The following is a 26,169-nucleotide window of genomic DNA, read 5'->3' as shown; positions in this document are numbered from 1 at the left end:
TTTATGATCAAGCTGCTTTATGTTGTCCTGACAGCATTTCTTTGATTTTAAGTGAGGAATTCAAATTTTAAAAATCTCTCCCGCATCCTGAGATTTCTAAAAGCTGGAAATATGAGAGGAGCTGCTACTCTCTTGCTGACGGAAAGAAGGGCGAGAAGTAAAAAACAAGTAAAAAACGACGGCTAGTCTGCTTATTCTCTTTGTCTCTTAGCTACAATTTTGAAGAAATTCCGGATTCTAAAATCTGTGTATCCAAACTGCCCCTTGTGTTTTCACCTACCCCCTCTTTCACTCCCAACTAAAGAGGGTGAAATCCCATTTTACTTGCAACCCATGGTTATTTAGAGGGAAATGATATCAGCACAACCATATTTTGATATTTTCACTAACCCATCTTGTTAGTATTTAAAGAGCTCTCAGAGGGTTATCACATTTCCCAAAAGGGATTTGCTAGGCAATTTCACGGAAAACCATTTCGTGGGTGACTTTTGAACCAAAGAGCACTCACAAGATCGGCAGATTTTGTCTTACTTGGCTTTGTGCAAATATCAAAATAACATCAAAATATGGTTATGCTGGTAACATTTCGTAACATTTCCCTCTTCAACGAGATGCAAATTAGTCAACTGGTCGTGGAGATATCAGATCTCTTTTCTTTTACATATTCTTGAATATTCAAGAAGCCAGATATTGGAAAAACCACCCCTCCCAACCGTCTGAGTCTCCCACAACTCATGATTTCATTTCCCAATCAACAAAACCCCTACAAATCGTGTCCATAAGACCCTAATTTCTCCTCAATCCAATAGAAAGTGATCCCCTTTTCTTGAAAGCAATCTCTTTGTCCTCCTCCCAAACAAGACACACCTGCAAAAATTCTCTTTTTCTTCCCCAAAACAAACCTCCTCCATCCAACAAAAGCAAAAAAAAACCAATCTATTTCAGCTGGGTTTCTCTAGGTTTGAATTGGGTTTTTCCTTTTCCAAACTGGGTCTTCCTCATTTTTCTCTAGAAACGTTATTTTTGGTTGAAACTTCAGTCTGAATAAGTAGTTTGACATTATTTCAATTGGGTTTTGCACTTTTGCCAATCTTTGTAAAACACTTTATCTGGGTTTATTTCATTTCTTGAAGAGATGGTGAATCTTGGATTGGTTTCGGCGAAAAACTCCCTTAAATCTGTTTACTTGAGCTTTAGATTGCCATATTTTACTGAGTGGGGGCAGAGCATCCTTGTTTCAGGTTCGGATCCTGTGCTTGGGTCGTGGAATGTGAAGCAGGGTCTGATTTTAAGCCCATTTCATGAGGGTCATGAGCTTATATGGTGTGGTAGAATCGCGGTCCCAATCGGGTTCAGCTGCGAATATAGTTATTATTTGGTGGGTAATGATAAAAATGTTTTGAGGTGGGAGGCTGGGACGAAACGCAGAATAGTATTGCCTGAAGGGATTCAAGAAGGAGAGGTGTTGGAGCTTCATGATCTTTGGCAGGTATATTCTTTCATCTTTTTTCTTGATTGTTTTCTATAATTATGTATCTGTTTGGTTTATTTATCATTATTGGATTGGAATTTATAATTGAGTTTGTTAGTTTTTTATTATTGGTGTCGAAATTATTACTGGCTATATCTGAGATTAAGGGATTAATTGATAATGGAGTTTTGGATGGTTGGGTTGGGAGATATATAATTTTAAGAGGGCTGGTTATCATAGTCATTTTCTTCTTTCTCTATGGTATATGTCACTTTAATGTAGTTTGTGAATGGTGGATGTCATATCATGACCTATTAAAAAATCTCTACATATTGAGGATCCTATGCTGAGTTCAATTTATTCTATGTTTTGTTTAGTTCCTACGATATTTTGTTTGTTGTTAAATGATAGCTCAGTAAGCCCATATCTTTCTCAGTGTTTAGACTTTAGACAACTTCGATAATTTCACTATGCTCTCGCATTGTTCTTCACTTCTCTTGAATCATGTGTTGAGGACAAACTTCTTTCTCATTCTGTTTTTTTCAGTGTCTGTTCTCATCTTGAGTGTCCTTTGGTTTCATGGTAGTTTGACACCATTTTACCATGGTGAACTGTAGCTCCTTGACCTGGCATCAGATGGGGAAAGTATGCTTTGACAAAGTTTATATAACCAATGCTGATGAGTTGATTGAAACCCAAGACATAGAGTTGGAATAATGCACCATGTCTTGATACTGGAATCCTTGTGGTCTCATGATTATTGCACCAACATTCTTTTCCTAGAGGAGAGTTATGCAAGGAGAATATACGGTAAGGTAGTAGGAACAAGATTATGATTGTTCTTAGGGATTGAAAAATCCTGCAAAGACTAACCCTTAGTCGATCATTAAAAGAAAAAGAAAAAAGACTAACCCTTGGTCTGTAAGTGGCATCAATCCATTTCATTCCATGCACAAATTAGTTTCCCTTCATTAATGACTCCAAGCATGATATTTATGGTGTATGGAAGGTTCGCAGCCAAATACAACTCAATTCCCAATATAGTGGATTTGTGTCTTGTTACGTGTTTGATTACTGTACCCACAAAGCACTGATTGCACTTTTTGGGTTCTTGTCAAGTAATTAGAATCTTCCTTGTAAAAGTAAATACTGTTGTTTTTTCCTTTATTTTAACAAAATCTGAATTTTTTTCTGTCATTATTATGTGACTTCAGACTGCTTCCGAAGCCGTCTTTTTCAGAAATGCATTCAGAAATTGCATCTTTCGTGGAGCATGGAATTCAGATTTGGAAATACCTCCAGAAACCTTTCAGAAAAACTTAGACCCGCAAGGTATTTCTGTTCAAGTTCAAGCTTTTTGTTTTTTTTTTCTCCAGTAAAATATTTATTTGCTCTTGTATTGATCACATTATTTATTGATATGAACAGATTCTATTATTGTTCAGTTCAAAATTAGCTGCCCAAGGATAGAAGATGGCACATCAGTAAGTGCCTAGTGCTTCTCTCTCCAACAGATGGCTTGATTTCTTTTTATCCATGTATACTGTGATGTGCTTGAACATGTTTCCTGTAATAATTTCTATCTTTTTGTCATTGATCTGTAATAATTCGGCTTCTGTTTTTACATTTTGGAATCTTGCTTTGGCATTTTTTAAAGGAGTAATAATGGATGATTTTCTTTATTTGCAGGTTTATGTTACTAGCAGCTCCAATCTATTAAGACAATGGAAGGTTCAGGATGGACTTAAACTTAGCTATGTAGGTGACTCCTTTTGGCAGGCAGATTGCCTGATTCAGAAAGCTGATTTCCCAGTAGAATATCCTTTGGGGTGTTTCTTCACTACAGTGGCGGATATCTTAGTTTTTATTTCTGTTTTCTATGTTTAATTCATGATTTTTTTGTTTAATTTCCTTTATGAACTTTGTTTTTAACTCTTAAGTTGTTTCCTTAATAATATTTCCACATATAAGTACCGTCAAAAAGACAAGGCAGGAAATGCTTCACTGGAAATTGGTTCCAGTCGCAAACTTAATCTTGAGGCGACATCAAAAAATCCACCAAGATACATTTCCCTATCCGACGGAATCTTTCGGGTAAAATATAAAATAAGAGCTTGATGTTCCTAACGAAAATAATTATGTGTGTGTGCGTGCGTGCGTGCGTGCGTGTGTCACATGATAGGAACTCTAAAATTCATTGTGTGTCACATGATAGGAACTCTAAAATTCATTTACTAGGTGAAATGGTAAGGGTTGACATGGTGAATCTGCACTCGTATTTGGTTTTGGCAGGAGACACCATGGAGAGGTGCTGGTGTTGCTATCCCCATGTTCTCCATTAGGTCAAATGATGACCTTGGAGTTGGAGAATTTCTCGACCTTAAGTTACTTGTTGACTGGGCAGTTGACTCAGGCTTTCATTTGGTTCAGCTTTTACCAGTTAACGATACATCGGTGCATGGGATGTGGTGGGATTCATATCCCTATAGGTAATATGCATTGATCCTATAAGTGTTATCTCAACATAAATTATTATCTCACCTGAGTCTACACATATCGACTTTGGTGACTCGAATTATATGAACATTCAAGCTGTATTATATATTCCAATCTGAAAACTGCTTAGAACCTCTTAGTGATTTTTATTAATCAATTAATTAACTCAATTATTTTGACTTTGGGATCGACAGCTCTCTCTCTGTATTTGCACTGCATCCCTTATATCTCAGAGTACAGGCACTTTCAGAAAATATGCCAGAAGATATTAAGGTGCCCTCGTTAGCCTATTCTTTTTATCATGTCAGGGTTGATGACAATATGCTTTCTTATTATTTCTTTGTTTGAAATATTTCAGTTCATCAGCCAACAGATCATGTATTGTATTTTGTTCATATGTTGATGAATTCTCTAACTAGTACGTCATTCCTCTATTTTCAGCAAGAGATTTTGAAGGAGAGAGAACGGCTGGATGGAAAGGTAATGCCTTATATTTTTTGTCATGAAGAAAACTCACTAGTACACTTCTTATACAGTTTTACATAATTCACCATCTTTGAAAGAGAAATGCGTAATTCTCTGTTCATGACAAAAACTCACCAGTACACTTTTTATACACCTTTACCATCTTTAAAAGAAAAATGCGTAATTTTGTTTTTGATGAGCATGCGTAATTCACCATTACTATTTTTCAGAATATCTTCAATGGAATAGAAAATCACGAGGATTTTCTGAACCAGTCGTCAGTATTCCTGAATATTAAGTCTCACATGTTACATTTTGAATTGAAGGGAAAGAATAAAAATATGTAACTTTTTAAAGAAACACCATACTTCAAAGTTTCAAAATTTAACACGAGATCATACAAAGCTTCTGAATGCTGCTCTTAACGTCCTAGTTAATGGCAATTTCGTACTTAATTGCTGAAAAAGTGAAAAAAGAAAGAGAAGGACGAAGGTGACTGGGGTAGCACAGAGTTGAAAAGGGAATTTGGGGATCAATAGTGGTTTGGTTGGAGGATTGGGACTAGGGTGTATTGTCTTGTATCTCTGGCTTGATGGATAGGTGCCTTGTCATGGCTGTGTTCCCGAGGTTATCTTCAGTTCTTCAGTCAAGGACTCACGTATTTGCCTATGGGTGTCAATGGACTGGGTCCATTCACAGCCTGCCCCCAAAATTTATGAAACTGAGTCCGAGAGGGGCATTGATGGAAGCTCAATCATGGATCTTCCTTCCATTTTGCAACCTTACCAAAAACATTGTTCTAACGAATAAATGTTTTACTCTTGTTTTGAAATATGTGGTTGCAGACGATTCAAATGAATTCTTAAGGTCAGAGTTAAATTCTTACCTTTTATATTTTCTTACAGGAAAGATATTGTTACATATCTGTGATGAAGAGCCATTTCTATCCATCAATGGTGGTGAAATGTCTCAGTAATGACCAAATTGTCTCCAAATCTCAGTAACAGGGCATGTCTCAGGAACACCAATGGAGCTGATGACTTTTTATAACTTATCTGCCACAGTAGCATAACTCTTGTTTCAACAAATAAGAAATAAGACATCATTAAAATCTATTATCTTAACATTTACATCATATTACTTCCATTGTGATATGCGGAGCCATTAAACACTTTTTTATTGTTTTTTCTTTTATTGGGACAAACCAACAAACCATAATTTTCAACAAATTGATTGGAATCACCTTGATTTTCCAAATAGGTCAAATACTCCTTCCAAAGACATGATGCCCTGAACTTGTAAGAGCTAATGCACACTTTTGAAAAAGGCAAGCTAATAATGATTGTTTGGTTATTCCTACAGGCTATTTTTGGTTGTTGTGTAAAATTCAGGCTAAACATATGGGGCCTTTTGTAATTTCCTTTTTAATAACTCAGTGGTTTCCTTAGGCTATAATGTTTTACTGCATTTTTTTCACGACTGCGAATGTCCACGATTGATCAGTCCCTTTAAAGTAGAATTAATTGAATTGTTTAATGAAAACTCAGTGGTTTTAGTACTTAAATGCAATAGTGCTTTTCCATGCAGGATGTTGATTATGAGGCTACTATGAGTGCTAAGCTTTCAATCGCTAAGAAAGTTTTCTCATTAGAGAAGGATTCTATACTTGCTTCTAGTTCATTTCAGAAATTTTTTTCTGAGAACAAGGTATGTCGACTATTTCTCTTTTTAACAAAGTATTATAATTATCATTTTATTTGTTAAGCAAAGTTTGTTTGTATGAAATCCATCTTCTATTTCTTTGGATCTGGGCTCCTGTCAATTTGATCAGCTATGTGGTTTCAAAGTTTCGCCTACAACCTTGATTCCTGATGTGCATTGGTAATCAGGATTGGTTAAAACCCTATGCAGCTTTCTGTTTTTTGCGGGATTTTTTTGAAACATCAGATCACACCCAGTGGGGTCGGTATGCACATTATTCTGAAGAAAAGGTAATCAAGTTTATGTCTCCTCTCCTTTGTGTCTAATCTTAATGCAAAATCTGAAGCTTTTAGGTAGCAGTATATAAATTAAATGCCAATTTCCCGATTTTACTTCCTTGCTCCTCAATGGTTATCTGAGTACCTATTAAGCAATAGTTTTGATCATCTGTTAGGAAATCTTTGACATGTTTGCTTGTTAAAAGTTCTTTCCCGTCAATGTCTAATCAAACTTTTGTGTTTTCAGCTCGAGAAGTTTGTCTCCAAAGATAGTTTGCAGTATGATGTTATCTCTTTTCATTATTATATTCAGTTTCATTTGTATCTTCAAGTAAGTATAGGGAACCCTTATCATTTAGATTATTTCTGTTGTTATGAAAGTGTCCTACATAGTGACACAGTTGGACTTTCCTATGTCAAATACTTTTTGACGGTTTTGTTACTTGGCAGTTGTCAGAAGCAGCAGCCTATGCAAGAAAGAACAAAGTAGTCTTGAAGGGAGATCTACCTATTGGTGTGGACAGGAATAGTGTTGACACTTGGGTGTATCCAAATTTGTTTCGTATGAACACTTCTACAGGCGCACCTCCAGATTATTTTGACAAAAATGGACAGAATTGGGGTTTCCCCACTTATAATTGGGAGGAAATGTCAAAAGATAACTATGCTTGGTGGCGTGCTCGTTTGACACAGGTTTCGTTCTTTACTCATCCTCTTTAATTCAATTATACTTTATACCGAATATTCGCTTTTGTTATCTGTATTTTTTTCTTCACTGACTGGCTTTTTTTCTTGACTTTACAGATGGCAAAATATTTCACAGCATATAGAATAGATCATATCTTAGGCTTCTTCAGAATCTGGGAGCTTCCTGAACATGCTATTACCGGTTTAGTTGGAAAATTCAGACCATCCATCCCTCTAAGTCAGGTATAGTGACATTCTCTTGTTACAAGTTCTGGAAGTGTTAATTATGATTTATGAATGCCGTGATCTGGTTTATCATTGAAACAAGTCACTGATTTAATGGAAGTTCCCATATCAATCACTGTTCTTGTTCTCTTATCCTAGTTGGCTGCAATTTAATGCTGCTTTTGTAGGAAGAGCTTGAGAGGGAAGGCATATGGGACTTTGATCGCTTGAGCCGTCCATATATTAGACAAGAAATTTTGCAGGTTTGTGCTCATCTTCATTATTGTTTATCATGGCCTCCTGAAAAACTTATATTGGCCCATTTAATTCTTCCTATTGCATTCCTTCCAGCCAGTTACTGCCATTTATTCATGCTAATTGTTGTGTATCTTTGAATATTTTCAGGAGAAGTTTGGAGAGTTTTGGACTGTTATTGCCTCAAACTTTTTCATTGAATACCAAAAGCTTTGCTATGAGGTGATTACAATGGTTCTGATTTCATTGTCTGAGTTCGTTACTGTTTTCTGCCCTGTTGGCATATGTTTCGTTGGGGCATCTAGCTCATTATTAAACTTAACCAAAACTTTCTAGAATGTTTTAAATATGTGATATTGAAGTAATTTTAGATGACAAATCGATATTTTAATTCATTTAGAGGTGACAAATGTTTATGGTTCTAGAAAGTTATAGAATGGGTTATTTATTGTGGATAATGGGTAAACAATTTAGATCTTTATGCACCCATCTTTATTTACAGCAGCTAGATGTCTCTACAACTCAAACACTTTGTTCTTTGTTAATAGAGAAACACTCGTTAATAATTTGCCTTTTTTTTTAAAAAATGGCAGCCAATATTATTAAAAGAAATAGACCGAGATGGTCAGTACAACCAAAAGAGACAACAGAGAAGAGAAAATACAAGAATGAAACAAAAACAATCAAGGAGGGAGAGAGTCAAATAAAGCCAAAGACTCCCTTGAGACACCCTCTCGAGCTAAACCATCCGCTACCGAGTTTGTTGAACGGCGCACATGGTGAAAGACCATTGGGGAAGACTTTAACCAGTCACACATCTCATCGGAAAATCTGTCAAATCTCCATGGATGTTTCTCCGATTTGTTAAGCCATCATATCACATTTAGAGAATCACCTTTAATTATCACGTTAGACAAACCATCTCTAATCACAAGCTTTAAGCCTTGGTAAATCGCACACACTTCTGCTTCTGATGCATCTGCTATTCCAATGGGACCCGCAAAAGCCCAAAGAACCTCCCCATGATCGTTTCTCAGTACTCCCCCAACCCCAGCTGGACCGGGGTTGCCAAAGCTAGATCCGTCAAAGTTGAGTTTCAGAAAGCCAGATGGAGGGGGGCCTATTCTTGCACTGTCTTTTCTTTCCTCTCACCGTTAGAACATATTTCTCTCCAACCTTCCCATAATGTGTAGGCAGATACAAATTTGAAACAAGGGAGGGTCTTTGCCCAAGAAATCGATAATGCAATGAATTTTATGAATAGATAAACCGATGTTTTAGAGACCCCGTCAAAGATTCTAACATTTCTTTCCTTCCATATGACTCACAAGGTAGCCAAGAAGGATATGTTCCATAGAATTCTAGGAACCTATCATTTATATGTTCCTGTATAATTCACGGAACTCGTTAATAATTCACTTGAAAAGGTTTTTTGTAAAAAACTTGGAAAAGGTCATCATTGTAGGAACAAAGTGATATTAATTTCCCCAAGTTGGTCATTTTGGATTCCTGTATTCATTTATCTGAAATGACTGGACATCTCTATGGAGGCTGGATCATGGTCTTGAGTTCCATGATATCAACGAAAACAGTATGTTCCTATGTTGATTATTCCTTTTAATATTATTGTGGACCCCGATCTGAGAGGACGAGTGCTGAGGACACGAGATCCTCTGCAATCCTCAAAGATCTCCACAACGTGAAGGAGAGCTCTACCAAGGAACTCTCAAAATAAGTGACACCCTCATAGCATAGCACGAGTGACGATAAATGAGATATCTCTTGATCCAAGGATAAATCCTCAAACCAAAACGCACCTAAAACAAACCCAGAGTTGCCATCCATGGATAGGCCATGGAACCCCAAAAATAAATATGCTCTGTATCCCATGGATAACAAGTAATATATATGGGTCCGTGCTTGATTACGAATGGAGAAGGTCCGAAGAGCACCCCCAATTCGTCCGAGTGCAAGCACTTGGTCTCTTATGCCATTTATTATTAACCGAAGAGTTTTGGGCTAAAATCATGTGAAATGGGAACAAACATCCCCGAGTGGACGTCTACCTAAACATGCATGACTCGGGGATAAAATAATAAGCATGCACAAAATAAATGAAAGAAGTGTCGCCTAATCACAACTAGGTTATGAGTGACATGCCTAACTGGTGTCTAAGTTTTGGTGGACAAACACATGCATGCTACAGTTAAGGTATAAGGTCTGCACAGGATGAGAAATCTGAAACTACCAGTTCATCATGAAATGAATTAAGATACAGTAAACGAAATAAAGAATACGCAGAAATGCGGGCAGATAAAAGAATAATGAAATAAAACCTAGGGCGAACAAATAGCGCCTATCTACATTAGGGCGAAAACAATAGCGCCTAATATAATATAAGATCCTAACACATCCCATCTATAAAGCGGTAAATGATAGATATGATAAGCAGTAAAGCAGTAAAGCGTTACAGCTAACTGACAATCAAAGCAGGTAATTACTACAGTTAAGCATGTAAGTAAAACAAGTAAGCAGGATAATGCTACAGCTAAGCATGTGAGTAACCAAAGAAATGAACACACACTATCATGATCCTATGCAAAAATCATCATCAATATACAAACACAAACCCTAAAGTGCTAACAACAGACCCTAAGACTCTAATGCTTAAGCCCGAGTCTTTAGATGGTCTGATGTTCATCCAAAGAAGCCTACGTATCCCCGCCTCCACGAGAATCAAGGCAACATAGTTCTTCGCACCTATTCTAAGCTATGATGCTTAAGACATCTAGACCTCTATCCTAGACTCGACCTAAAAGACCGGACTAGTTATTAAAGCTTCTTATGTGATTATTTAAATTCGAGTGGATTGTGGATTTTAGGACATCCTATATGCCCTAACTAAGTGCAGGTTAGCCCTAAGCTAATGCAGGTGGTTCATAAATCCTATGTGCACTAGGCCATGTGTCATAAGGAAAACCATGGGATTATTAACGCATCCTAGATCTAGTCATCAGTCGGCGATGTGGATCGCCAACTGACCGGACGGAGGTGTAACAAACTCCTAACTCTAACACAAACACAAACAAAACACACAGCACATCAAAGACAAACTCTTAACTCTAAAACTCTCTATCTAGGACAAAGTCCTAACTCTAGAGGAAGATCTTTTCGAAAAATAATATTTTGGAAGATTTTTATATTTTTAAAAGGTTTAAAAGATTTATTTACAAAGTTTGGCTGGACTTGGGATAAAGATCCATAGCTGCACTACATACCGCGTGAAGGAGGATCAAGCCAACGTAGTTCGGAAAGAAACTCTCCTAGTACGCATCTAAAAATCTCTAAAGCAATTCAAATGATTTAAGGTTTTGATATTTTTAAACGTTTTTGACTTTTGAATTTTCGATGTTTTTGAATTTTAAAATATTCAATTGTTTTTTAGTTTCAAAGTTCTAATGTTTTTGGATTTTAAAGTTTCCAATGTTTTTGTAAATTCAAATAATTTCAATGTTCTTGTGATTGTAAATGATTTCAATGTTTATGGATTTTAAAATTTCAAATGCTTTCACCCTTTTGGTCAAAGGCCAAAGGGGACACACAAAGCAACACCCTAGGGTAAAACCCTTAGGGCAAAGGGGAAGCCCCAAACCAACAAACTAGTATCCCAAAACAAGATGTAACAGCCCACAAACAAGTAAACAAGAGTCCTAAGAACAATGAAAATGAGCTAAGATCCCAAGTAAGCAAAGCTATAATAAGACCCAGTTAGTCTCTAACCAAGATGAAGTAACAACTCTAAAGAAGAAACTCCTAACTAAGAATACTAAAGAGATGGTGCAAATGAGTCAAAGACTCTCTAATAACACTACCAAAATGAGAGGAGTAAATAAGTCAAAGACTTGCTAGAAGAGGGGGTTCTAACATGAGGCTGGGTAAGCCTCCTAACGGGAAAACTTTCTAAATGAGACAAGGCTTGTCTCCAAATAAGGGCTCTATAAATGAGGCAAGGTATACCTCCTATGTACTAACTCTATACTAAAGTCAAGGTATACTCCCTAAGAGGTAGGCTCTAAACAACAAGCCTTCTCTCCAAATGAGAACTGCCTTAATGAGACAGAGTGTGTCTCCTAGTGCTACAATGGTCTCCTAAATGGGGGCTCTAGATGACACTTTTATTGCCCTTGCAATGAAGGAAACAAAAATTTAAAGGTATCTAAAAGACTTGGAAAGTCTACTAAATAAAAGAGGGGAGTGCTGCTAGGACTGAGCAAGTCCCCTAAGAATGGGCTTGGGCTAACTCCTTCATCGCCAGTGGCAATGAATAAAGAAGCTAGATGACTTGACTATAAACGAATGAGCTGCACATACATATAAACATAGAGACAAAACTAAACAAATACCTGATGTGATAGACACACATCCACTCACCCACACGCACACATATAGACACTCACAAAAAGACACACATCCACTCACACACACACATATAGACACTCACAAAAAGACACACACCCACACACTCACAACACAACCACACTCACACTTGTCAACACATACACAAACACATGCACTCTCATTAAAAAAAAGACAAACCACTATAGGACATTCACTGAAACTTAACAAAAGAAAGGGACTGCTATGGAAACCATCAAGCCTTAATAAGATAAGGGCCACCATGGGACATCACTATGTTAAGCATTTATCATTTTATTTTAACAAATCCAATACACTGATTCTGTGTAAGCATCAATTCATGACAGTACCTTGACTAACCACAATAGTACGCGACATTATAAGCATCAACAAGTTTCATCAACAAGATAGGAACTGTTATGAATATCATGTCTCAACATCTAAATGAGGAATCAATATTTGACATGACCAAACAAAAGAAGGGCTGCTATACCAAACAAAAGAAGGGCTGCTATATATATCATCATGTTCAGCCAACAAGATGAGGGCTGCCAATATCAGTGAGAGTATGAGGGCTGCTATATGCTTCTAAACAAGCATCATAACTGAAGAAGATTGTCAACACTTGTAAGGGGCAGCAACTACATACTTCTTAGAAGATATAAACCAAAATTGTATAGTGCAAAAACCTAATAGATGGTGACTATATACTACAGGACAGCAGATATGTACTTTTACCCCAACAAAAAATCACAACTACAAAGGATATAATCTGCAAAACATCAGCTGCACACTACAGGGCAGCAACTATATGATTATCATCCACAAATTCATCTTCACCCTCCAAACTACTAAGACAATAATTAAACAATTGAGACAACCGTGATTATTATCATCAGATGATATCCCACTCGAATCATTGCATCAATTCTATACAGATTCTCATTGGTAGGAAACATAAACTCATGCAATTATCCAAAGAATGATCACATTATAACCCCAACAAATAGCATTTCGACTTATGACAAAGAGATATAAACTTTCCGCGCTTCATTGATCAAGCGGGGACTCTTGTTCGAAGTGATTCTTCGATGAGAAGAGTAGCTTCTCAAGATAGTAAGAGCTAATATAGAAGAATTGTCATCAACACACAATAACCTTTCAGACATCAAGGTCTAATGGACGGAACAGATTCCCTTCAACTTTAGAAATATGAAAAGATTATTCATTTATCTAAGCTCCTTTCCAACAGTTGATGGATTTGAAAACCCTTATGCTAACACTGCTTGATCAATGCTCATAAAAATTCGAAATGACCTTCCTGTTCTACACTTATTCCAGGTCACACAATCACCTACCAATCCAAATAACCACACAACTAGAACTCCTAGCTCCTTACATTTAAGAAAAACTACATATAACACCTCACTCTATTTTACACCAAAGCAATAATCATAATCTCTCAATAGCTAACAGACATCATAAAATTTTTAAAAAAAAAAATCACGAGATTATATTTCTATGGACATTGCAGGTGAACACCTCAAAAATAATCAATTTGTATCAGTCACAATCAACACAGATACAAGGGGATCCATAAAAATAAAAAAAAAAATTGTCTCAACATCTTACTAGCTTATGCTAGACTTCAGACTACACCTTAAAAATATATATATATATATATATGTGCCAAACAATCTGTACCAGAGATATTTTCAACTCAAAATATGGTACTATCTTCAACATTCATGAGCTAATCACAGAGTAGCAGGTTAATGAATTTGTAAATATCAAAACTCCATTACTTTAATGACATATGTCATCTCGATCGAACCTATAAAATAAGCATTTTTCTCATCAGGGAACTACTTGCCATTTAAGAAGAAAAAGAAAACTATAGCACAGTCACATACAATTCAATGATGCAAAGAATAGTTAGAGATGTTACCTGAGTCTCACTTATATGACAATTTTGGTTCTGACCTTTGTGATTCTACGCCAAGCTTACTCCAACGTGAAATTCCGAGTTAGAATTTTGTCTCAATTCACAAGCAGATGATGCATCTGAACTGTTCTATCTCTTCTCTGCAAATGAAAATGGGGGTTTGATGATGGCAGTGATGATGGATATAGGTTTTGGAAAAATGGCTAAAATTAATGGGGATTTGGGTATTGAAGAGGGTTCTATAAACCTGGGGTGTGGGATTTAGAAATGGGTTTGGTATATGTGGTTTTTTTTTATGGCTGTTTTGAAGAGAAATGAAGGTAGAGGAAGGAAATGGTGGAGGCCACGGATCGGATTCCGGCCGGAAATGGGGCTGGAGAAGTGGAGATAAGGTAGAAGAGGGTTTGGCTGTGGGGAATCCAAATGGGTTTAACGAAAATGAAGGTGAAGATGATGGTGGTGGCTGGTGTTGGTGGTGGAAGAAGAATAGATGATGGTGAGGGGTCGATCGGAGCTCTGGCCGGAGATGATGCCGGAGAAGAAGGGTTAGGAGAATTGAAGAAACAGAGGAGGAAGGGATGGTGGCTAAGAAAAGGAGATGAAGGATGGTGGTGGCTGAGGTGGGAAGAGATTGCCCGGCGGAGGAAGACTTGCTAGAGGAGATGGTGGCCGCGGCTCCCTTTTCTCCTTCTCTGTTCTCGCTCTCTTCCTCTCTGTATTTGACGAAAAATGGGAAATCCCCTCCAAAGCCCTAATTTCATTGGGTTTTAAAAGGAAATGAATATTCAAACTCCTCCCCCCCCTTTGCTTCGAGGGACAACCACCTGTAATGTATTTTATATATTTTCTAACCTGGGGGGGGCTCGGGTAAGACAAATCCAAAGGGAAATGGTATATTTGACCCCCCCATTCTTTCCATGAACAGCCCAATCTAGTGCATTTTAAAAAATCCTTTATGCTAGCAGGGGGGGGCCCAAGTAGAAAAGCAGGGTGAAGATTCTCTTTCCTATATATGATACTAGCTCACTGATCTGATCCAATGGCCACCAAAGATTGCTTGTGAAGGAAGCAACATAAAATTGCCAAGAATGCCCTCTTTTACATGGGAAAATGACGTATCTCACCCCCTCTTTCTGAACTTGCACCATGACACTGTCTTAGCTCGTTCGCTAGGCAAACGTGCTCGGATCTTGACGAAATTTTACAGGGACCTTGGTGGGACCCTAAGCTGGCCTAGGGTGTAATTTGGGGTCCTAACACACTGATTTGAAAAAGTTATGCACAAAACATGGAGGTGTAGGGCACGGTCAAAATGGGGTGTCTACAATTATGGTTCACTGTTAGAAGGGTAATGAAGGGATGAATTGGCACATGGATCCTTCATCTAGTTCATAGTCGGCTGCTACATATCCTAACAAATGTCATTATACCTTTCAAATCCAAAATACCAAATTCAGTTGCTACATAAAAGCCAACTTAATTAGGTTGATTTCTAATAAATCTCAATGTTATGTTACTTGTGCATTTATTATCCTCCTTAGTACTCGTTATTTGACAGCATATTATGCAAAGGAAGTTGTTTCTCAGACTTGTGATTGATCTATTTTGGGTTTTAGTTCAAAGAGGACTGCAACACAGAGAAAAAAATTGTCGGTAAACTTCAATCAAGTCCTGAAAGGTCATTGTGGCTAGAGAAAGAAGACAAATTACGGCGTGATCTCTTTGATCTTCTGCAGGTATAATTTTTCTGTCATGCTGAGCAATATTGTTAGGATCATAGTTACTAGGAGAGTCTATTCAGGTCATCAGACCTGCTTCCTTTTAAAATTTACTTGTAGTTTTTTTACTTTTTCTCAAGCATTTCCTAAAAATGTTTGATTACCAACAATTTAGGAAATAATTTTATAGGAAATTAATATGGTTTTTTTTTTAGGGAAAATTACATTTACACCCCCTCTAGTTTCTGACACATCCACTTCCACCCCTATAGTTTAAAACGTGACAAATACACCCCTGTAGTTTCAATTTGTTTAAGGTAGGCCCCCTCAGTTGAAGGTTCGTCCATAGATTGGAGGGTTAGGATGATCCGATGGAGCTGATTTTTTGGGCACACCCTATCTATGTCAGGGCCCATCAAATGAACGCTTTGGATCATCCAAACAATGTGGGCCCACATTATTTGGATGATTTTTTGGTAGTGTTTGGATTCGGGTATGGGCCCACATTATTTGGATGATCCAAAGCGTTCATTTGATGGGTCCTAACATAGATAGGGTGTGCCCAAAAAATCAGCTCCATCAGATCATCCTAACCCTTCAATCTGTGGACGAACCGTCAACTGAGGGGGCCTACCTTATACAAATTGAAACTACAGGGGTGTATTTGTCACGTTTTAAACTATAGGGGTGGAAGTGGATATGTCAGAAACTAGAGGGGGTGTAAATGTAATTTTCCCTTTTTTTTAATTCCACTGAGTTCCACTTACTATTCCATAATCGTACATATTTTATGATTTTTCATGTAAATTTTCCTGGTAGAAGTTGTAGGATTACCAAAATGTCCAATAGCTTCTGTTTCTATTATAAATGTCCATAACATCTTGATTCTCGAATTGATTTGCTTCTTTCAAAATAAATTTTCAATTGAGGCATATTGGTTTCCTTACGAAAACTTGAGATATACTACGAATGTTTGATTTGGGCTTTAATGACTATATATTGTTCATTTGAGACAACTCAGTAAATTAGGACTACCAAAGGGATTGAGATGCTCAAGATGGTAGAAGCAAAACTCTCCCAAGACAGTATAATTAAAAATGATAATAATAGCCCTGTGATTGTATTATTTTGATTTTCTAAGTATCTTGTACTTATATATCGGAAATTCATTAGGGGACTGCTTACCCATACCTGTTCCTACCTCCTTCTTTTTGTAACTCTGGTTAGGATTGCATGCTCTATGTTTTCTGGGAATCTTTTGTCAAGGAATTTTTTTATATGGTGATTGTCTTCTTAATTTTGGGGGCAACTCTTGCTGAATTTTTGGAATTTGGGTTGGGCTTTTACCTTGAATTCTGGTGAGCTTGGTTTGTCTCCAGTTCATTTTCAGCCAAAAGCTCAACCTGCCCTGACCCAAGTTATACTACTATCTTAATGTCATCTCTGAAATTTCAGTTTTGTTCTTCTGCTAACTGTCCTTTTTATGAAAACCACGAGGTTGAGGGCAAGTATTGAAATTTCGGTTTCGGTTTTGGCCTCAACCATAACCGAAGTTTCAGTCATTTCGGCCAAAATTTTAAAATTTCTGCTGAAATGACCAAATTTCGGTTGAAATTTAAGCCGAAATCCGAAATCACCAAATTTCGGTCCGTACCAAAATCCGAAATTTTGGACCGAAATTTCGGATTTCGGCCGAAATTTAAAACCTTGGTCGAGGGTTCAATCCAGCTTACTCTCTCTCGAAAAAATTTTAGATGTTGCATTTTTAAATGCAGTACTTTCTTTGTTGGCAGAATATTGTTCTCATTAGAGATCCAGAAGATGCGAGGAAATTTTATCCTCGTTTTAATCTTGAGGATACATCAAATTTTAAGGATTTAGATGATCACAGGTACTTGAATCACGAGAGTGCTTATCTTGAATATGTTTTTATTTGTTCTTATTTTATGTGGAGAGAAGTGTAACCTGTACTTCTTCACCATATTGGATGAAAAGATATTCTAATTTTCTCACTGGTTGTTTCTTGATGCAGTAAAAATGTTCTGAAAAGATTATACTATGATTACTATTTCTATCGGCAAGAAACTCTGTGGAGCCAAAATGCACTGAAGACTCTGCCTGTCCTATTGAACTCCTCGGATATGTTAGCATGTGGAGAAGATCTTGGCCTCATTCCTTCGTGTGTTCATCCTGTGTGTGTTCTTCCTCCGCCTTTTGTCTTAATGCTAAGCAAAGATTCCACAAAAAATTGTGACTTGTGATCTGCGTATGTTTGTGCAGGTTATGCAAGAACTTGGATTAATAGGCTTACGGATTCAACGTATGCCGAATGAGCCTGGTCTGGAGTTTGGTATTCCATCTCAATACAGCTATATGACAGTTAGTTCCTACAACTTTAGCCTATTTATTGCAATTGTTTCCGGATTGTTTATTACTCTATTTACGAGTCTATTTGTTGGTGTGGTGGCCACTGTAGTTAAAACACCCGGGCAGTCTTGGTGCTAGATTCCCTTAGGTACCTAAGAGATCGCGTAAGCGGTAAACCTAGTAGTATTTTTTTATCACTGTGTTGGATCTGCGAGTTTATTTTTTGCATATTTGGCTTTTGTACGACAGTGCACACTCACAAATGGATATTCTTTTTATGTAATGGTTTCAGCATTACTCAGTGTGTTGTTACAAAGTTTGGATTCGGGAAAAATCAGCAAGGCAAAAATTCATTAAATTCAAAAAATTTTAAAAACATTAGAAACGGTTCAGGAAGCTGTGGAAAAATAAACAATATTAATAATAGTAATTTATATTAAAATATTAAGAAGAATAAAAAGAAAGTATAACAAACTTGTATAAAGGCATACAAACATTGCGAAGGTATTTTAAGTAGTAAAAACATATTGTCATGCTTGCCCATCTCCCAAAATCCAAACCCAACGACACCTATAACCAAACATACATTTTAAAATATGTACTCATTTGTCCATATGAAACTACCAATTACTCCAAAAGTTTAAGCTGATGGTGAAGGTGTCATTAAATCTTTTATACTTCAACACTCCCCCTCATGTGTGGCCCCTTTTTAGGGTTGGCCTACACGTGGCACATGTGGCCCCTCTTTTGGGTTTGGTCATTGCATGTGGATTTTTGCTGTCGATGAGGTTTTTTCTCCGAATGGTAGCCAATTTTATCAAAAAACAAGACCGAGATGATCGCTTACATGCATGGTTTCAAATTTTGGTTTCGGAATGGGTTTCAGTCCTCACCGAAACCCAAATTGAAATTTCGAAATTATGGACGAAATCCAACGAAATCAAATAAAGTAATATTTTATCTCGTACAAAATTTTCGGCCGAAATTTCGGGAAAATATTAAATAATGAATATAAACCAGATTTTTTGGTGATATTCCTTCAGACCGAAATTTCGGTCGAAATAAAGCAACATTTCGGGTATTACGGATTTCGCTTTCAGTCTCCACCAAGGTTTTAAATTTCGACCGAAATCCGAAATTTCGGGTTTCGTTCGAGACCGAAACCGAAAAGGGGTAAAGTCGAAACGTTACAAAATTTCGACCGAAATTTCGATCGTTTCCCCCGAAATTTTAGGAATATCTCCAAAAAATCTGATATTTATTCATTATTAAATAATATCCCGAAATTTCAGCCGAAATTACCGAAATTTCTGCAAAATTTTATAGGTACACAAACGCCCCAAGGAGGGAGAGCGTCAAAGAGAAAAGTTAATTTTTTTTTTACCATAGCTTATTTTGTAGAATCTTTGATTTTCTGTGGGTTCTTTTTTTGTCATCTAAGCTAATAGAATGTGAATAGCAAAAATGTCTCTCAGGTCGAGACAAAACAGAAGGCCTGCATGTGGGCCTAGCAAAACAGAAGGCGTGCATGTGGCCAGAGCTAGGTTGATGTAGACAGTGAAGGGGTGAAGGAGATGTGAGAACTGTTGATGGGTCTGAAAAATGGGAAGATGATGGGCAAGAACCATATTGGAACACGCAACCTCGTCTTACCACATCACCCTATCCCACATGAAATGCAAAGGCATAATGTGAACTAACTACAAAAAACTTCCTTCACAACAGGACATTTACCAGTAATAAATAAAGCTTCAAATGTCCCTTGTTTTTTTCTTTCTCTGTATTTATGTTCTTTTTAGATTTTTGGTCTCTGCCGTAAGAGAAATAAAAAAAGGAAACAGAAAGTTATGATGATCTTGGTCTCTGTCGTAAGAGAAGTAAAGAAGAAATCAAAAAAAAGAAAAAAAGAAAGTTATGATGGATGAGCAGTAAACGAAAAGACAAACAAAAGGTCTTATGGATGAGCAGTACACTGAGCATTTGTGACTTTGAAAATTATCTTGGGAAGTGGGTGTACGAAAAAGAGGAGGCAAAAGGACTCCGAAATCTTCCTGGGTGGCAAGTGAGCTAAGTGGACGGAAAAAGTGAGGAAGAAGGTAGAAGGCCGAGAACACGACCCAAAATTTCTATCTTTAGAATCTGAACTTCCTCAGTCATTTTGCCCTCCTTCCACAATGGCGAGGAATGACAGCAACCAGTGGGGCGAGGCTAGGGTTCTGTTTTGAGCAAGCAGATGTAAAATGGAAGGGAGAAGTGAGAGACTTGCAGCATGAAAAATGAATTAAAAGCTTAAGTTTGAAATGTTTTTTGCTGAAGATTTCAAAAATCAGTTTTTAAAAGAACTTTTTTTTTACTTATTGGTCGTTATTTTTTGAAGTTTCAAACGACAAATGATAAAGTTGTGATTTTTATTTTGAGAATATTTGAAAAGCTCGCTGATTTTTGTAACTATGGTGTTAGATGAATTACACTTTTGTTTAAAAAGATAATTATATTACTGAAGAAAAATTACAAAAGGGGGGCACAGGTTTCCCCTTGTACTAATTACATGTGTTTAACAGTAGTGATGCAGAACAGGTACAGAAAGATCACTATGTAGCTCTGATACTATGTTGGTGTACGACAGCCAACTGGTAACAATTTTTTTAGGATTTAGGTTCTGATCTGAGTCAAATAGGTTATGGAAATAATCATGGATAAATGAAACATGTTTAGATAAACTGTGGTATAGGAATTTAGAGATTAGTAGTACTGTTTATCATTGGCAATAGTTCTATATTGATCTGTAACACTTGAATAAATTAAGGTGGATCTGGGTAATAATTCCGGATGAGGTAGAGACTAATAAGGCACTAAGGAAAGATGTTCAAGCTTGAGAAAATGGAAGAATAGGACTGTTACAGGGTGTACAGTAGACAGTTTTAGAGTTTGATTAATGGATTCTACAGTCGATGGAAAAGGGTGGATTTTACAGTCAATGGACAAGAGTCTGTAGAAGTATTAGGGCATAGGACAAAATAATCGACTGGCTTTAGATAGGATTTATAGGACTGGTAGTGAGCTTTAAGGTCTGGACAGTTAACTACAGTGGACTGTAAGGGCACAGATTTTCTGCAGGATGATATTTGAAGGCTGGGATTAATTTGGTTTAGGGAAGGATGGCTTTTATAATAAGTTTCAGGTCTGTAATACGTCTGGGAAGAACTATAGAAGCTCTAATTAGAAACATGTATGCAGGGATTTCTACTGGCTTCTAACAGTTTGTAGTATGTTTAGAATCTGAAGAACAGTCTGTAATAAGGCGATAGGTGGTCTGTTTCGGGACTCCGATGGTAGGACGTGGATGTCATTTTCCGGTCCTAATGGCATTTGTGAATCGAACGAAGCAGAAGCCAATGCCCTGTTGTGGGGACTTAAGTGGGCGAATGATCACTTATCCCTCCCTTTGATCATGGAGGGTGATTCAACTAATGTCATTGCATGGGCAGACAGATCTGCCCTTGGTCCGTGGAAATTATCCAGCATTGTTTTGGAAATTCGAGATCTCTGTCGGGTCATTGCTCCCAATCTTTCTCATACGCTTCTGTCTGCAAACGGTGAGGCTGATACCCTTGCGAAAGAAGGTCTATCAAAGCCTGGGCTGGAAGTCATAATTCATGAAGTTGGGTAGGATTGCTTGTACAGTAGGAGGGTTTATGTAACTGGGATTTATGTATTCGGCTAAGTAGGTGGTCGGGCGACAACTTGTCTCCTGCAATTTACTTTTCTTGTAACTTTCAGGGATCAATAAAGTTATCTCTTCTCGAGAAAAAATAAAGTGGCTATGACAGACCTGTAATAAATCTAACAAAGAATTATAACAGATCTGGAAATAAATTTTAATAGATCTGTATTGAAAACCTGTGACTATTTTGAAAGGTAAAACTGAATGGTTTAATAGGACAGTCGTAGGTATAGCCGAGGTTTTAAAGTTCGGTTTCGGTTATGATTTCGGTCACCGCAGAAATGGAAACATTTCGGTTGGGGTTGGAAAATTCAGTGGAAATTTTGTAAAATCATGTGAACGTTTGGAAACATATTCAAATGATAGAATTTTAATATGAAAACTTCAAGAAATGCTAGAATAAGCACAAATACACAGTTAGAAACCATCACATAAGCAAGACAGCTATCTATAATGGCTAGTAACTTCAAACAACTAGTGACATTTGCTGTTGCGCTTTTCTGATAATTCATTACATACCACATTTCACATGTAATTCATATAAATATCTAATCCATACAAAAGGTATATGCTTGTCTAATAACACTTTAGACGTACACCTTCGACTTGAGGTGCATATTTCTAACAAGAGGTGTGCGCATTTTAGGCATGCACAAGAAATGCATGAATTTGATGACCCAAACCTTTGAAATTTTGATTTTTTTACCTCTTTTTTTCGTCTTTTCTTCCCCTAAACACACATTAATTTTTAATTTGGGTTAATAATAATCTAATAAGACCCATTTGAAGATCAAAGAAGTTGTTTTTAGAGATTATTGTGAGTTTTGGGGTTTTAGGGAGTTTCTTGACTTTTTCCTAGAGCTTGGACCCATGCAACTTCTAAGAAGTGTTTAGTCCAAACTTGATGATCAATCACCGATAGAATACAAGGCACTTGCATAACAACATCGATTGTTATAGTTCATGAGTTATGGCTTTGTGTGTTTTTAATGTGGAAAATTGGAAATTGTATTATAAACTCGTTTGTCACTCTAGTCTTTAACTATTATTTGGTTGGTAACTTGATAATGATAGTTAGATACTTTGTTTGTTTTATTGATGGTTGAATTAGGATATTTTGTTAGAAATGAAGCATATATTTTTTCTAGATTTTTAATAAATTTTTTGTGTTTTCAGAATATTTTCTATTTGAATTTTTATTTGAAAATTCAGAAAATTCATGAGACTTGTGCCTCACGCCTTGAGGAAAAATGCCTTGCCTACCATTCAAAAAAAAAAAATTGGAAAAATGCCTTGCCTTACACCTTTGCCTCTAAAAACACTGAGAATAAGCAAGAAGATACAAGATGAAAGGAAGGGAGACCTTTGCCTCTGAAAACACTGAGAATAAGTAAGAAATAATAAGATGAAAGGAAGAGAATTCGTGTAGGTTGTTACTACACCAACCCCATGTCCCATATAAGTGAATCTTCATAATTATATAAAGTGCCACCAGCGATGGGCCACATCTTTTGAATGTGAATAAAATTAAAAAATAACTAATAGACTTCCATCCAAAACATTAATATAAACCTACATATATACTAATTTAACTATTTTGAAAAAAAAACTACCACACGATTACTCGAGTCTCAAATAATAATAATAATAAGTAATTGAACATCAAATTAACGTATAAAATTGAAATGATGGTACATTTTTCTGGTGTTCCAAGTCATGGGTGATCGCTTGGGCCTTAACCGATAATTACTTGACAAGGCGGGAGACTGTATTTGGTTTAGTTATTTGCAGCTGGTCCAATGTTGGCCTACTCAAACTTCTGTAAAAGTACTTGGGGTGTTATTTTATTGTTTCTTAGGTTAGTAGTTACTTTTTCCCAAATATTGTCATCCAGTATATGAACTTCTATGATATACATTATATTTATTAATTATGGTTCACCAAATATTATCAGCCAAGATAAAAATTGTGTGATGGATATAGCATAATTTTCTCTAGATTAGTATCGTCCTAAATGCTAAGACCATTCTTTCTGGAGAAATGACACTACATAAATTTTCACTAGCTGAGTATCATCCTAAATGTTAAGACCGTTTTTTTCTGGAGAAATGAAACTTATATGAAATTGTGTTTCTTCCGCACTTTAGGTGTGTGCTCCATCATGCCATGACTGCTGCACTATGCGTGCTTGGTGGGAAGAAGATGAGGAGAGGAGATATCGTTTCTATAAGACTGTAGTTGGGTCCAATGACATACCACCGACTCTCTGCGTTCCTGATGTTGCATACTTCATCCTACAGCAGCATTTTGAAGCTCCCTCGATGTGGGCAATTTACCCTCTCCAGGTAGAGGGATGCTATACTGTAACTGTACTTGTATTCTTTTCATGTTTACCTGGGAGGGTTACGTCCCTTCTAGTGGTTAAGGACCCTGACCCTTGTTCTCTAAGTTCCAATCATGACATGTTGCATATTTACTGAGTAATGGTTGTGCTGTCAGGACTTGTTAGCATTGAAAGAAGAATACACAATGCGACCTGCGGTGGAGGAGACGATCAATGATCCGACAAATCCAAAGCATTATTGGAGATATCGTATGTAAAAGTTTTACCTCAAAAAATATACTATTGAAGTGAACTGATTGCGTAAGAGTTACATCTTTTAATGCTAATATTTTTACTAGTTGTCCTTTTTTTTTGTGGATTCAGGTGTACACGTAACACTGGAGTCTTTGCTGGGGGATAAGGATCTCAAACTGACAATAAAAGATCTTGTTAAGAGTAGTGGGAGATCATATCCTCTAATAGGAGTTGACGCACATGGGAGTGAAAACACAGCTGCAGCTCCCTTACCAGAGAAGAAGCAGGTTGAAAATGGGCAAGGAATGATATCTCAAGTCATCAACTTGAATGGATTTCCCAAAAAGGAAAGCCTTGCAGTCTTGTAGATTACCCATGCCTCTTCTTGGATTTTCAGTCCTAAATGGACAGAATTTTCAAAGGTACTTATAGAAGTTCATACATGTTAGAACTATATATGCTTCATATCTCATGTGGCTGACTTTATTGTTGACCTTACAAGGATCTAAATATCTCAACCATGGCATTTCTTTTTTAAATATCGGTGAAATATTGTCTAGATTCAGCTCATTTGTATTTGGTCTATCAATGTTATAATAAATTTTCCAAACACAAGATTCCATATAAATAGGAAAGGGGCATCCGTATGCTGTTGAAGCCATTATATTTATACAGCTTTTAAAGACACTATATCATACATAGGCAATTACATTTATATAAACAAAGAGATTAAAAAAAGGAGGAAAGACTGACGGCTGGATTAGGATCATCCGATTGGTGTGATTTATGTATTAGAGCCTATCCACGGGAAGAGTCACCATACTCAACTCAACAAAGCCTTTGTCCCAAACTAGTTGGGGTCGGCTAAATGAATCCTTTAGAAAAAATTCATGAAGAAGGTAGAAGGAATCTACCCGGCTCTAATCCTAGTTCTAGTTGGGTTCTTCTGCGTGGATCATTTTCTTCCATTTTATCCTCCAGGGTCATGTTCTCTGTTATGTTCCTACCTATCAAGCCTTTCCTGACTGTTTCTACCCAAGTTGTTTTCGGTCTGCCCCTACCTCTTTTTACTCCATCAATTTGGCACGAGTCACCTCTTCTCACCGGAAGACTCACCATAGTGACATTTTTTTATCTTCCAACAGAACTGTCGGAACATCAATGTGTATGGTGGTGATGTCTGAAATTTTGGTTTCGGTGAGGACCGAAACGCATTCTGAAACCGAAATTTGAAACCATGGCGCTAACTCTAAATCTTACATTTTTTCTCATTCAAATTGCGTTCTCAGAGTGGGACCAAACCAAAACTAATTCACGATTGAGTCAGGCTAATAAATGGATAGAGCTCTATGACTACAATGATAAGGAAACCAATTAAAAAAATATGGTTGATATGTCCAATTGGGTGAAAATTTTGAATTAGACTGAGCTACTTTGAAATCTAATGGTTATTTTCGTAGCGGTCCATTGTGTAAGAACTCTAAATCATTCTATGGAAGCTCTATTGACTAACAGCCTGGACTTGGATAGTAGGGATTGCTAGAATACTTCATATCAACAGAGATCCGAGAACTGTTGTCGAGAATGCTCATTCAATGCCAAGCCTTGAAGAGGGCATGAACCTCAATATTTTTACTTAACTCATTGTACAATCCTCTTCTCGCTGACCCCCCTTTCTCCTTTGTCCACTGAGACAAAATATGTGCGTGGTACAAAGTTTATAGTGCAGATTTGGGTTACATAATGAGCACCAGACTCGGACCCAAACCAAGTGAACCAATGAACCAGGTAACGTAGCTCTTATAACTAGCTCTGATTGCCCGAGAATTGTTACTTATTTCTA

General features: G+C 37.0%; 1 protein-coding gene across 2 annotated transcripts; it reads left to right on the top strand.

Moving 5' to 3' along the window:
- The first annotated feature begins 663 nt into the window (after nt 1-663).
- On the top strand, nt 664-24,865 carry DPE2 (disproportionating enzyme 2). Of its 2 annotated transcripts, XM_077362305.1 has the most exons (22): nt 664-1,489; nt 2,686-2,803; nt 2,900-2,955; nt 3,161-3,292; nt 3,440-3,565; nt 3,764-3,960; nt 4,162-4,240; nt 4,409-4,447; nt 6,020-6,139; nt 6,322-6,423; nt 6,659-6,742; nt 6,862-7,104; nt 7,216-7,341; nt 7,512-7,586; nt 7,729-7,800; nt 15,556-15,675; nt 17,451-17,548; nt 17,690-17,849; nt 17,938-18,036; nt 23,896-24,093; nt 24,248-24,341; nt 24,456-24,865. In XM_077362305.1, exons 1-22 carry the CDS (start codon nt 1,136-1,138, stop codon nt 24,692-24,694), a joined length of 2,931 nt encoding a protein of 976 aa, XP_077218420.1. In that variant the 5' UTR covers nt 664-1,135; the 3' UTR covers nt 24,695-24,865. The 2 variants fall into 2 exon arrangements, with proteins under 2 accessions (XP_077218420.1, XP_077218422.1); XM_077362307.1 differs by lacking the exon at nt 17,451-17,548 and having other exon boundaries at nt 15,556-15,676; nt 17,740-17,849.
- Nucleotides 24,866-26,169: the final 1,304 nt, after the last annotated feature.

Source organism: Tasmannia lanceolata, unplaced genomic scaffold (genome assembly GCF_043159265.1).
Source record: "Tasmannia lanceolata isolate RefF3 unplaced genomic scaffold, GAP_Taslan_0.1 ptg000019l, whole genome shotgun sequence".
Classification (NCBI taxonomy): domain Eukaryota; kingdom Viridiplantae; phylum Streptophyta; class Magnoliopsida; order Canellales; family Winteraceae; genus Tasmannia; species Tasmannia lanceolata.
Note: the sequence above shows the minus strand (reverse complement) of the source record. Positions and strands in the feature narration are given on the sequence as shown.